This window comes from Podarcis filfolensis (genome assembly GCF_964270895.1).
Source record: "Podarcis filfolensis genome assembly, chromosome: 13".
Lineage (NCBI taxonomy): Eukaryota > Metazoa > Chordata > Lepidosauria > Squamata > Lacertidae > Podarcis > Podarcis filfolensis.
The window spans coordinates 24,349,007-24,362,866 of NC_139615.1; the positions used below are offsets into that span (position 1 = coordinate 24,349,007).

Here is a 13,860-nt window from a genome sequence, read left to right on the forward strand (position 1 = left end):
CCTTGGATGGACAGAGAGTGACTGATACATGCCTCTCAGAAGGTTGTCCAGAATGAAATATGACTCTCAGGAGGAAAGAAGTTCATCACTGTGCCTTCTATACAGCTACTGGAACAAGCCATAACCCACAATAAAGGAAACAACAACACACACTAAAAAGAATAAAGATCTTATGCATATCAGATATGGGTTCATGGGCATGGATGTACATATGACAAGATCTAGTAACAAACTGCTAGAGTGTGTTTGGAGAGCTGCAAAGAAAATTTACATACAACAAATGCTGCAAGGAAAAAATCTAGAGCTATTCTAGAACATACACATATTGTGCTGGGCACTGCAGATTACAGAAGAATTCATGGACACATTCAACAAATATTTTGTCTTATTAGCTGTTCCCTATTGTTCAGCTCTGGCCTCAACAAAATTAGATAACATTTTGGGGAAAAGATACAGCCCAGCAACCCAGCACTGGATGCTAAGATACAGAAAACCTCCACAGCCACCATGTATTTTCCTTTGGTGCTCATATAAGAAGGAATGAAGGATAACCAAACACTGCAGAAGACCAACATGCTAAAAGTGATGAACTTGGCTTCATTGAAACTGTTAGGTAACTTCCTGGCAAAGAAAGCTACTGTGAAACTGACCATGGCCAGGAAGCCCATGTAGCCAATGACTGAGTAGAACATTGCCACAGACCCCTCATTGCATTCTAGTATGATTTCTTCTGTCATTGAGTGCATGTCAACATCTGGGAATGAGGGATAAGTTGCCAGCCACACAGTACAGATGCCTGCTTGAATAAAGGAGCAGAAAAAGACAACAGAGTAGGCCAGTCCTTTTCCCACCCATTTTCTCATTATTGATCCTGGTCTGGTGGCCATAAAAGCCAGAACCACAGTGATAGTCTTTGCCAACACTGAAGAAACAGCCACTGAGAAGATGATGCCAAAAGCAGTTTGCCGAAGGAGACATGTCAGCTTCTGAGGTTCACCAATGAATAGCAAGGCAGAAAGAAAGCAGAGCAGGAGGGAGAGGAGGAGAGTGTAGGTCAAGACCCGGTTGTTGGCTTTGACAATGGGAGTGTCATGGTGCTTTATAAAGATTCCTAGTACCAGAGCTGTGATAACTGAAGAGAAGAGAGAAAAAGAAGCTAAACTGACCCCCAATAGTTCTTCATAAGACAAGAAATTTATTTCCTTGGGAATACATGCATCCTGGTTTTTGTTTGGATAATGTTCACCTGGGCATTTAAAGCAGTCACCCATGTCTGAAAAAGAAATGAGTCTCTGTCAATCTTATATTCATCCCATAAACATATCTATGTCTGTTCCTCTCAGAGGTACTAAATGTACATCACTCTTCAAGTAATGATTTGTCTGTGATAGTTGCATACATCTGGAACAAAGCACCAAATATTGTTCATGACTAAGGACAGTAATCCACTTAGCCAGCTCCATAGTCATGGTGCTTACATTTTAGATTTTACTCATAGTTTAATGCTGATTTTAAGGGAGGTGTTATGTATTTGTCTATATACCCAAAGGAAGACTCGGGACACAGAATTATCTGAGATTATATATCTAAAAACCAAATTAAAGCTAGCAAAACCAAAATATACTTTGAACGGAAAAGTTTCTTAAGATAGAAGGAAACATATCACTTCCTACTCCTGGGTATGTTTACAGGAGATGCCTGTCACCTTGGAGCAAAAGATTGGAAAGAAAACTCTAATAACCTTTGGTAGGTGACCCGAGAAGCACACACTGGCCCCATCAAGTTAGCATTCACCCCAGTGTGCATGCCAGCCTAAAGGGCACACCCAAAGACCCCAATCAAGGCAGCATAAAGTGACTCAAGAGTGTCCTTAACCCAATACTTCCTCAGTTATTTATCCCACCTCTCTTGAGTTGTCTTTTCTGTCTGGACTAACAGACAATTAAACTAAACTAAACAGTATGAAGTATGCAAAATAGAGAAATATCAAGGTGAATTATGGGCTCACTCCCAAATTCCTATTCAGCTCCGAAATGACCACCTAACCCAAGCCTACATTGCATTGGGAAGGAGCGGGGGATGGGGCTCTCCAAAGAGAAGTCTGCAGCATTCAGGGAGGATCAAAGCTTAAAAGCCTGCTCCCCCTCTCTATGATTGCTCCACACATTAAGGTTGTCCACCCACAATTCCTCTCCAGGAAGAGACCACTTACGTAAATCTCCTTTCCTGGGGGAAATGGAGTGTGGCAAATTTGCCCTCACTCAAGTGTAGAAGTGGCATTCTGTTGTAAGTTGTTTCAAGTTACTTTGTGTAAACAAACAAACTAGATTATGATGTTATCATGTTCAAGAAAAATAGCAGAAGAAAGTATGGTTTTTTCCAGACCCAAGGGTGATATTTTCTGGTTCACTTTTAATAGGAGACCAACATGACACATCCACCAACAGTCCCAATTTGTATGGAATGACACTGATTGACAGAAGCTGCCCCGGCTTCTTATGTCAATCTGTGATTTCCTGCTTCCTCCACCACCACATCTACAGGGCCTCTGCCAAGGCCTAGAAGCATGCTGTGGCCACTGACATGCTTCAGGAACCAGGCCACACTTCCAGTGCACTTCCAGTGTGGCACAGGTTTCCAGAAGTATGCCAGTGGTTTTTCCGGGCCTCACGGCAGCACCAACCCTAACAAAATCTTGTGGTGGCAGCAGGTCTCACCAGACCTCATGGTGGTGGGCCTTGCCAGACACAAGGTCGAATTATTGCACGTATATTTAAATAACATATATTGATTCATACCTTTTCAGTGCTGCCTGTGCACCACCCAACCCCTACCAAAATAAGCCAACATTTTTTTTAAATGACTATTCTTCTGGGTGGTTTTTTTTTGGGGGGGGGGGAGAGATTTAGTTCAATCTGTTGTACCTTTAATTATCTTAGGTTATCCACTGTTATTTTAGTTTATGATGAGTTTATTTTGCATTAATATTTTAACTGATTTCTAGAAGTGTGTATTGACATATTTCATTATATTCTACATGGCCCTGTAGCTATACGGTGAAGTGCAACATAGAAAATCTATCTATCTCTATATAAAGTGGTCTTTACAAACCTATCCCTCTAGACTGCATTCATTTTATTAATAAACCTATACAATATAAGCCTTACCCTCCTCATGTGAAATCTTTCCTTCTGGACATGAGATGCAATCGTAGCAGCAAAATGGCTTCCCTTCCTTCACTTTCTTGCTAGAACCTGGACGGCATCTTTCCACGCATTCAGAAATAGGTTGTGTCTAATTCATAAAGCAAATAGGACAAAAACCAATAATCTTTCCTTTGATGACCTTTAAAGCTTTGAGGTGAACTTTTCATTTTCAGATTTATCTTTAAGAAGCAGAATGGCTGCTAGTAATGCATGGTTCCATCATATGCTAACATGCTTTTGAAGTCTTGGGACCATGTTATGTGACCAGTCCCACAAATGCATGCCCAATTATCACTATCAAACTGGAAAATTAGGATTAGCATTTGGAATTCATCTTGTTCTACCCATCTCTGTCCAGTCTTTCAACCATTACCACTAGTGGTGTCCTTCTTCTACACCAATGGACTGGAATATGCTGGAAATATGCTGGAAAGTAGTAAAAAGTTGTAAAAAGTACCAGGAATGTGGGTGTAGAGGAGATTTCATGTATATTAGATATATATATATATATATATATATATATATATATATATATATATTGGTTATAATGCCACCTAGTGCTTAATGTATCAGTTCAGAGTTAAATGAGTTTTTCTTCATGTTTGGATTGTTGAATATTACCTGATAGAATTGTTAAGATAAATAATGAAAATATGAGTTGAAATCGGTTTAATTCTAGCATATTTGTTTACAGTTTTTGACTCACGATGTAACTTTTAATCGCCCTTGTGGATAGCTCAGTCAGTACAACATGAGATGCTTAATCTCAGGGTCATAGGTTCAAACCCGGCAAAAGATTCCTGCATTGCAGGGGGTTAAACTAGATGACCCTCGTGGTCCCTTCCAACTGTACAATTCCATGATTCTATTATTCTATCTGCAAACTCACTGTATTTTTTACCTCTGAACTCTGAGTTTGCTCTCTTTATATTTTAAGTGGTTAAACAAAAGACGGGGAGATGTTTTGAAATGTGTTTGAGAAGAAGGAACAAGAAACATCAGTGAAGCAAATTTTTCAAGTAAAAGCATAGGAACATAAGAAGAGCCTGCTGGATCAGGCTAATGGCCCATCTAGTCTAGCATCTGTTCACACAATGACCTGTAGGAAACCTGCAAGGGGACCTGAGAACAGGAACACCTTTCGCTCCACCCCATACTATTCAGATGCCTCAGACTATGGAGGCAGAACATAGTCATCATAACTAATAGCCATTCTTAGCCTGAACCTCCACGAATTTGTCCAATCCACTTTGAAACCATCCAAGTTGGTGGCCATCCTGTGGGAATAAGTTCCATAGTCTAAGTATGCACTGTGTGAATTACTTTCTTTTACCTGTCTTCATTTTCATCCACGGGTTCCAGTGTTATGTGAGAGGCGGAAAAACTGCTCTCTATCCATTTTCTCCATGCCAAGCATAATGTTATGAAGTATATAAACATTTACAAATTTATATAAAGTATCTTCATTTGAGCAATACCTCAGGAGATTAATTTTGTGTATCATTACTGACATCCAGTACTTCAAGGAACAATAGTAGCTGGTAACTGCTATTAATTGGATCCTACCTGGTTAAACCAGTTGGCCCATGTGATGGCATTCTCATTGATGGTTAATACTTGTTCTGAAGGGGCCCTAGGATCAACCTTTCCAATCTTTACTTTAGATATATTTGAACCACATAAATAGTTGATGATATCAAATCCAGCTACTAACTTCCCATCTTGGTCAAAGGAAATCTTCTGTCCAGCACTGTTGTTAAATGAGATATGTCTCAGAAAGTGATGGAGCTAGATTGAAAATATAAAGGTTTAGAAAATGATGCAGGTGGGTCATGAAATTGCATTTGTCTCATAATTCCGGCATCTGTTAATTTGTTTTGCAAAGTTATTGAGCTTTTTTAGAAACCCATTCATGCCCCCTCAAGAGTGAGTGACACAGGTTCCAGACCCTACTCACCATATGTTTAAGTCTCTACCTTTCCCACCCATCATCAACATAACCTATCAATATAAATATCCACTATGCACCACTAACTGTGGCAGCTTGGCATGACAGTATGGAATAGGAGGGGGGGGAATGCCTCTGTAAGCCAATCACAGAAAAGGACAAAAATTATTCTTCCCCCCAAATAAGGCAACCAGTTAAACTCACACTGGGAGGGCAGGTTGGATCCTGTGCTCAGAAAGAAAGAGGACAAAAAGGCAGAAAGCATCACCTTAAATACCTCTGTCCCCCCTCCCCTTGCTGAAATTTTCTAGTATCAGAAACTGGAGTGACTGCATGCCAGTCTTTCTGTCCCTGCACAAAAGCAATCCTGCCTGGACCACTTTTGCAGCCAGATGCAGGAGCAAACTTTCCTAAGATTATAAAAGACGTAGCTTCAAAATGTGGATTTCTGTACTGGTTACAAAGATTTTAGGGTTCAGCACATACACAACGAATAAGAAAGTAGAGATAGCTTGATGGTTGAATTAAATATGATGGTTCTAGCTTTCAGAAAGACTAAGGAAGATATAACCATAAGTACTGAAAGAGTATAGGGAGACAGCTTACTTCTCAAATTAGTTTAACTACACCCCATGAGGATGTTTAGCTAACTACCTTCCAATATGGTTGATTCTGAAGCTTCAGATCCCCTTCATCCAGCATTGCTATGTTTTTCAGTCTTGAAGAAGACATGGCATGTAATGCATGAGCTACAGCATAAACAGCATTGTAGACACTGTAGCTATGGCCAGTCATGCTCATTTCAAAATAGACGGACGGAAGGTCCGCCAGCTTCTCCTCTCCTGTGCAAATATTCTCAGGCACCTCACCCTCTGTTGTATTTGGAAATGCACAATCAAAAGCATGTTGCCAGAAGTCCCTGATGAAACCATCTCTAGAAGTGCTGAAAGGGTTTCTGCCCTCAGCGAACTGGTGAAATCCTGGCACATCATTGTACTGATATGAGAAGGCTATTGCACCATTGAAAGTTTCCATATCCCAATTCCTTTGATAGGAGAATGAATTGAGCTCTATCTGGGCTGTTGTTATCCACACTTTGCCTTTGGGTTTCTTTGCCATGTGGTCTACACCTGACAGAAATGACAACCATCTAAAAAATGGCAAGGAAAAAGATTCCCCACAAGCCACAATTACGTTGGCTTTGCTGTTTCTTATTTTATCATTTATTTCTTTCCCACGATCCACCATGCTGGTAACCTCTGGGATAAAAGTTGGAATGGGGATTCTTTCTATGAAGGCAAGACAGACACCTTTCTGGGGAAACGTTGGAAGCACAGTTTGCACAAATCTTTCTCCATTGTCAGTATCCATAACAACAGTCCCAATCCACATCCACCTGAAGTGCAGAAGCAGATGGAGAATCCCATCATACTGAAGGTCTTCCTTAGGGACCATCTGGTAGAAGAAAAGGCCTGGGGTTTTATAGTTCGTCTCCAGAGCAGGGCTGTATGTTAGCTAAGGATACATGTAAAGATGAGGTTGAAGATAAAAAAATCACTTTTGGTGATTTAAACTCCCATTCATTACCCATTAGTGCTAGAGAAATTGGCACTATTGGCACATGTCATTTCTACTCTGACAGCCATTTTACTTGCAAAGTTAGTGAACTGTATGAAGGTGTCTCAAATTTAAAGTTGTTTTATGATCTGTCTGCAAGTGATGCATTTTTAGAATAATTATCAGAGTTTTATTCAGTGAAATTAAGAAGGATGAGATATAAATATTTTTAATAAAGAGGCAATGCTATATAAGCTCCATGCAGGTTTTCTGCAAATATACAATAATCACTGCTCAATAAACAGCTGGTTTGGAAGCTTCCTAAATTACCTTTTTCCTAGGGCTATTTACAGAGTGGGGTGCATTATGATAATATGTAGTTCTGAAGAATCTCCTTGAGATTCATGAATCAATTCACAGAGAAATTCATAAAGCTAATCTGTATCAGTAGAGGGTAACGTGGAGTAGGCAAAAAGAAGCAAACAAAAACATTGATTTAAAAATATCCCAGAAATTCCAGTTTACACCCTGTATAGTCAAATGCCTAGTCCCATATTGCCAAACATTGGAAAGGTAGATGGCATGAAGATTTAAAAAATAAGAGGTTGCGGGTGGCACTGCCATTAAAATGAGGATGCACTTCCCAATCTGATTGACCCCTTGTACCATGTGAAATCCTGCTTAGTCACTTCTTCCAGAAGGAAGACTCCCATGATTTCCTTAATAAAAGAGAAAGAGAGTAGCAAACTTGCTCTCATCCAAAGAATAGGGCTAGCACCTAAAAATGATGAGGATGATGTTGATTTAAATTTGTGTACCACCCTTCATCTGAAGCTCTCAGGGTGGTTCACTGCATAAAAATGTACAAAACATAAAATGCACAATAAAAATGAGAAGAAAAACAAAATAAAACAATAACACCCCTCTCCCACAGATGACACTAACATGTAAGATAAGATTCATTTGTTGCCTTCAAAAGCATCCATTGCACCCAACTATGACTAAGGAGTTGTGAAGGAATTGTAAACTTGTCATACTCTTATTTGCATATCTTACCTGTGGAATCTTGTGCATATCCAAGAAAATGGCCATATTAGAAGAAATTTGGGAATCCAGACCACCAATTACTGCAGTTAGCTTATTACGTAGATCACAGTTGTAGTTTGGGGAAAATCTCTCCAAACTGTACATGAGCAGCATTGTAGAATGGTAGGTCCACATAGCATTGTAATAGTTGTCATAGATGTGGAAGCCCAAGGTAACATTGGGTAAGATCTGAGAGTTTTCATTAATCTCCTTCACTGCGAAGACCAAGGCCACAATATGCTGGTAATTCTTAGGCAATACTCTAGAATGAGAGTTACATTTTGTATCAGAAGGATATTCTACAATTTATCATCATCAATATGCACATATAATCACCATATTAAAAAAAAACACAGAACACATAATAAAACCAAAACCAAAGACAACCTAATAATCCCCCCTCCCACAAGACATTTTAAAAAGGCATCAGATGACAATCAGCCCAAGGCTTGCTTACCACCAATCATTCTACTTCTAAGATAAATGAAGCCAATATTAAGTAAAAAAATTAAACCCTTACAAAAAATCTTCCATCAGTGGCTGTGGAGGTTCTATCGTGAAATCTGGTGAGAAGGAGATGAAGCCACCATGGGAAACAACAGCACCAATGAGGAGGTCTCCTGATTGATGATACTTGTGGAATGGAGGGTGTGGATACCAGACCCTGCATTTAACAGTGTGAGCCTTGCATGCTATGTGAGGGAGCAGAATGAGCATCCATAACACCAAGAGAACCATTATCCCCAGCACAAATTCAATTTTTCCATCTACATGCAGATTCTCCTGTTGAAGTCTATAAAACAGTCCCAACAGCCTGCAAGATTACAATGGCCTAATCTGAATGTTCAAACAGTCCTTAAGTCTGCAATTGCAAATAGAAAGACCTGAGGATCATTCTGATGAATAAATGCCTCATTTTAGTTGCTAGCCCTCCCTCTAAGTGCTAGAGGATATACTTATGGCATCCTTCATGGTATATATTGTTAATTTAATTAACAGAAACCACAACTAAGTTCCTTTTTTTGTTTTTGTTTCGGCAAGCAGCAGTTAATTATAATACTCATCATGATAATCAATGTAACTACAACTACACAGATGACATTTTGGCTTGTTCGTTGCTTTTTATTTTTGACATGCAGCAACTAATTGCACTGCTCATGATAATGAATGGCATCAAGAATTCAAAATTGGAAATTCCCTGAGAAATTGCAAAAGAAAACATGTTTGCCACATCTGAAAAGGGTGTTTCCTCATGCACCTAGTTTGATAGGAAATTATAGAATGTAAATGTTTCTGGGGACTTACAGGAAGGATCAGACACCAGAAAAACAAGGCCTCAGTCTATAGCTGTCAACTTTCAGATTTGAAAATAAGGTATCAGCAGCCTCACCTGTCCTGGGGACAGTCTACAATATATCTAACAATCCAGGGTAACAGCGGGAAGCAGCGGGAAATGGCACTGGAATAAGGGAATTTCCTGCAAAAAAAGGGAAGGTTGACAGCTATGCCTCAGTCTGGAAACAGAGGAATTTATTTATTTGTGTATTAAATGTATATACTACCCTTCCTCCTAAAGGAGCCTAAAAATTCAATCTTGTCTCCTTTAAAATGTGCTTTAGTAATTTTGCACTTTGTTTATAAATCAATAAAGCAAACACGACAGCATAGAAATAGCAGATCACATCAGGTGTGCCGACTTGAATGAAATATTGTGGGGGCCAGGTAAGCCCTGCCCTGCAAAATTGATCACATGACACAGTACAGACACACCATTTGAATAGGAATGCCCATCAACTTTGTGGGGCCCTGGCCCCTTAAATATTTATTGTGGGGGCTGAAGCCCCCATGGCCTCTAGGAGTTGGTAATAATAATAATAATAATAATAATAATAATAATAATAATAATAATATATTTCTAACCCACCCATCTGGCTGGGTTTTCCCAGCCACTCTGGGCAGCTTCCAACAAAAGATTAAAAATACATGTTGTATGGATCACATGTTGATGGATAGTAGACGTAAATAATATAAGTGACTACTGTATCTTATACTTCACAGAAGAACTACAAACATAGGATATAAGCTGAAAAGAAGCTAAAATGGGGGTGCATTTAAAATATTAATATAACTCTACAAAAATCATACCATTCTCACATATTTTATATGTCTGCCAAGGCTGTTGTGAAGTAGTGCAACAGCTGTGCCCTGTTACTATAATAAATAAGTTTAAATTATTTAATATTAAACTACTAATATAGATAAATCTTCTAGTGAATTCTAGGTTGATGTGTGTGTCTGCTTTTATCAAATGCAGATATAAGAATAACAACATTCCAATATGTCTTCTTCATGCTTATATACAAATACCATTCGTTAAAAATGCATAGCTACAGATTTAAAGGCAATTATGCTCTCTGATTGTCACAATGTTGACTGTGCCATTTCAAAAAAAGAAGGGGGGGGATCCGTTTTGTTCTCCCTTATTTTTTAGCTACCAGAACTTTGACCTGACTCATAAATAAATATTCCCAACTGGAAATAGGCTAGTGATACAAATTAATCCCTATTGTTCATGCAATCAAATTATTATGGCACTGCTAAATATAAATATTTTGCTACTAATTAGCTCAACAATTTGCTTATTTATTGGTTTGCCAAGGACGCATCATTTTAGCTACTCTCTCAGAATAAAGCACCACGAGAACTAGTTTTCCCCAATGGGGAAATATATATATATATATATATGAAAATCTGAAATAACCTATAACCTATGATAGATACATAGCCAAGACCTGCAAGATGCATTTAGAAGACAATGTGTTGAAAGGTAAAACAAAATTCATTTATTTAGCTGCCTTTCCTTTAAATATTTTAAAAAGACAAACTTTGAGTTGGATCCAGACTCTATTCTACAGCAAGATCCACCAGCATGAGTGGAGTTAGGATCCAGCAGATCTCTGATTGAGCTGGGAGGTTCCCGGAACACCCAGACTACACCAGCTTATCTCCCCATCCTTATCCCATCTGAGCTGGGATCCAGTCATCTGAGTTGAGCCTGGAGAATCTTAAATTGGCATAAGCTCTAAAACAGATGAGGGGGGGGGATAGAGGGAAGGGAGACTTAGGTTGGATTTCAAACCCTTTCAGCTCAGTCATGTGTCCTGGAGACCTGGTGTACATTAAGCCAACAAGATGGGGGGTATAACTCAAAACACATTTTAAAGGCGTCTTTCCCTCCTGTCATATTTAGGCTGGCTCAGCCAGAAGTAGCCTGCCCCTGAACAGAGTTTGGATCTGATGTACTTTTTGCCAGCTCAGTTTACACTGGGCTTGCTTCACACAAGCTTCCTGTGCATAGGATTGTTCCATTGGTCATGCTAAGTAGAGCCATTGAAATCTTGCCTGCTTTGTTCACCTTCAAAGGTTAGCTCTTGCTCCCTGGGAAGGGGTCACTGTGAGTGGATCCACAACATCAGGAGAGCAGAAGGTTCCCTGCACATTCAGGTCTAGTTTCCCTTTGTATGACAGAGCACCAGAGACGTGGTTTTAGAAATATAACAATTAGAACATGTGCAGAGGAGGGCAACCAAGAAGATCAAGGGTCTGGAAACCAAGCCTTATGAGGAATGGTTGAGGGAGTTGGATATGTTTAACCTGGAAAAGAGGAGACAGAGAGGAGATATGATAGCCATCCTCATATATCTCAAAGGTTGCCACATGGAAGGTGGAGAAGCTCATTTTCTCCTGCTCCACAGAGTAGGACCAGAACCAATGGCTTCAAGTCACAAAAAAGGAGATTCCGACTAAATATAAGGAATAACTTTCTAATGGCAAGAGCTGTTTGATACAGGAACAGACTCTCTCGGAAAGTGGTAGACTTTCTTTCATTTGAGATTTTTAAGCAGAGGTTGGGTGACCATCTGTCATGGATGCTTTAGTTGAGATTCCTGCATTGTGAGGGGCTGGACTACATGGCCCTTGGGATACTATCCAGCTCTACAGTTCTATGAGTCTATAAATTTTGTCCAAAGGTTCTGGGAAAGTTTGAGGAATCGAAGATTACAAGCCTCTATATTAGGGGTAGCTATTTTCCCATCACCCTCTGCCAGGATGGTCAGTGGTCAGGATGATGGGAGTTGTGATCCAACAACAGCAGAAAGCACCATGTTGGCTGCCCCTGCTCTACGTATTCAAATATTTAAATTTTGCAGAACGTACAAATGTGCAAAATTTATACTAGGAAATACTTCTTGGAAGCAGCCCAGCTGCCACTCACCCGAAGAACAATGGAGGTGAGTTTCCTACATAACTAAATGTGCAAATGGCTTACGAAGAGAGTTAACTGGAAAGAAGTTTTCGTATTGCTCAATATGATTGTACATTCCATTTGATTATAGGGAGTCAAATTATTCAGATTCTGTTAAACAGATACCCTGCTCTGCTTGTCTTCCTCTTCCTCATCAACCGTGTGTCTGTTTTTCAGGTGGAAATGCAAGCCCTAATCAAACAGTGATCACAGAATTTATTCTCCTGGGATTTGGGAACCTTCATGAGCTAAGAATGCCTACATTTGTAATATTTCTTGTGGTCTACATAGTAACATTAATGGGGAATATAATGATCACAGCGGTTGTGTTAACTGACCACAGCCTTCATACCCCCATGTACTTCTTCCTGGGAAACCTCTCTTTCTTGGAAATATGGTACACCACTAGTGTGGTTCCGAAGATGCTGAAAACATTACTGACTGCCCATGAGGCCATTTCCTTCTCAGCTTGTCTTCTCCAGTTTTACATCTTTGGCTCACTGGCAGTTACCGAGTGTTTTCTTCTAGCAGCAATGTCCTATGATCGCTATGTAGCCATATGCCAACCACTGCATTATGGAAACTTAATGAACTTCAGAGTGTGCGTTCAGCTAGCGATAGGGTCATGGGTTGGTGGGTTTATTTCCTTATTTGTCACCATGCCAATGGTTTCTGTGCTGCCTTTCTGTGACTCTAATAAGATTGATCATTTCTTCTGTGATTTGGCACCTGTGGTTAAACTTGCCTGTGGAGACACACGACTGGTGAGAATCCTTTCTTTCCTTATTGCTTCTCTTGTATCCTTCTCTCCATTCCTTCTTACAATTCTGTCATACTGTAAAATCATCTCCACCATCCTCAAGATCCCATCTGCCAAAAGCAAACAAAAAGCCTTTTCCACCTGCTCCTCACATCTCATTGTGGTTACAGTGTTCTATGGGACACTGATGGTGGTGTATGGTGTACCTACAACAACTTGGTATCCCAACTTAAGCAAAGTCTTTTCTGTGCTCTATATAGTTGGGACACCAATGGTCAATCCTATTATATACAGCCTGAGGAACAAGGATGTCCAGAATGCATTGAGGAAACTGTTGACTAGAAATCCTGCACTGGCATGTGAATGAAAACTTTGACACACCCTTTGAATGTGGGGAACAACAAAGTATCTGCTAATTTGTATTTTAAAATGATGTCTACCATATTTGGCAGATATAGGTATGTAGGATATTTTCAACATACTTATATAAGCACCATTTATTTCTTTACAAAATCTACTTTTTGAAAGGTTTAGTTATCTCATTTCGTATGTTTTACAGCCAATGGTAATCTATAATGCTCATAAGTGATCATTATAGGCAGCCCTTCATGCAACTTGAGTGTGATGAGTTGTATGTGATGGAGTGGACCACCTAACCCAGCATTAGTTACTATGGCAAGGATTTGAAAGAGAGGTTTCCTGACTTCATTTTGACGAGAGGTACTGGAAGTCAAAACAAGGATCTTCACCCTACAAAGCACGTCCATTTTACTCTCAGTTTAGAAGTGTCCACTTTTTATTAATCTGTGGGTTGAACAAGAATGCAAGAAGTATTATCAGAATGTTGGCTTTGTGAGGGAGAGAAGAGCATTGTGTGGAGAGGGATCTTTAAATATATTTTTAATAAAAACATTGTCATATACTATTTCTTGTGATTTCTTTGTTTGTTGGTTTCCCTTGTCTTGGGTAATTCCAAACTCTACTCTCCCTTGCTGTG

At 39.5% G+C, this 13,860-nt stretch overlaps 2 protein-coding genes across 2 annotated transcripts; one reads left to right on the forward strand and one right to left on the reverse strand.

Annotated features, from left to right (window-relative positions):
* Nucleotides 1–368: 368 nt before the first annotated feature.
* On the reverse strand, nt 369–8,535 carry LOC310748618 (vomeronasal type-2 receptor 26-like; the record flags this gene model as incomplete). The annotated part of the gene is made up of 6 exons (XM_083584469.1): nt 369–1,273; nt 3,168–3,294; nt 4,773–4,994; nt 5,809–6,669; nt 7,768–8,059; nt 8,318–8,535. 6 exons carry the CDS (start codon nt 8,533–8,535, stop codon nt 369–371), a joined length of 2,625 nt encoding a protein of 874 aa, XP_083440595.1.
* Nucleotides 8,536–10,596: 2,061 nt separating this feature from the next.
* On the forward strand, nt 10,597–13,230 carry LOC310748619 (olfactory receptor 6F1-like; the record flags this gene model as incomplete). Its single annotated transcript, XM_083584470.1, has 2 exons — nt 10,597–10,624; nt 12,281–13,230. 2 exons carry the CDS (start codon nt 10,597–10,599, stop codon nt 13,228–13,230), a joined length of 978 nt encoding a protein of 325 aa, XP_083440596.1.
* Nucleotides 13,231–13,860: the final 630 nt, after the last annotated feature.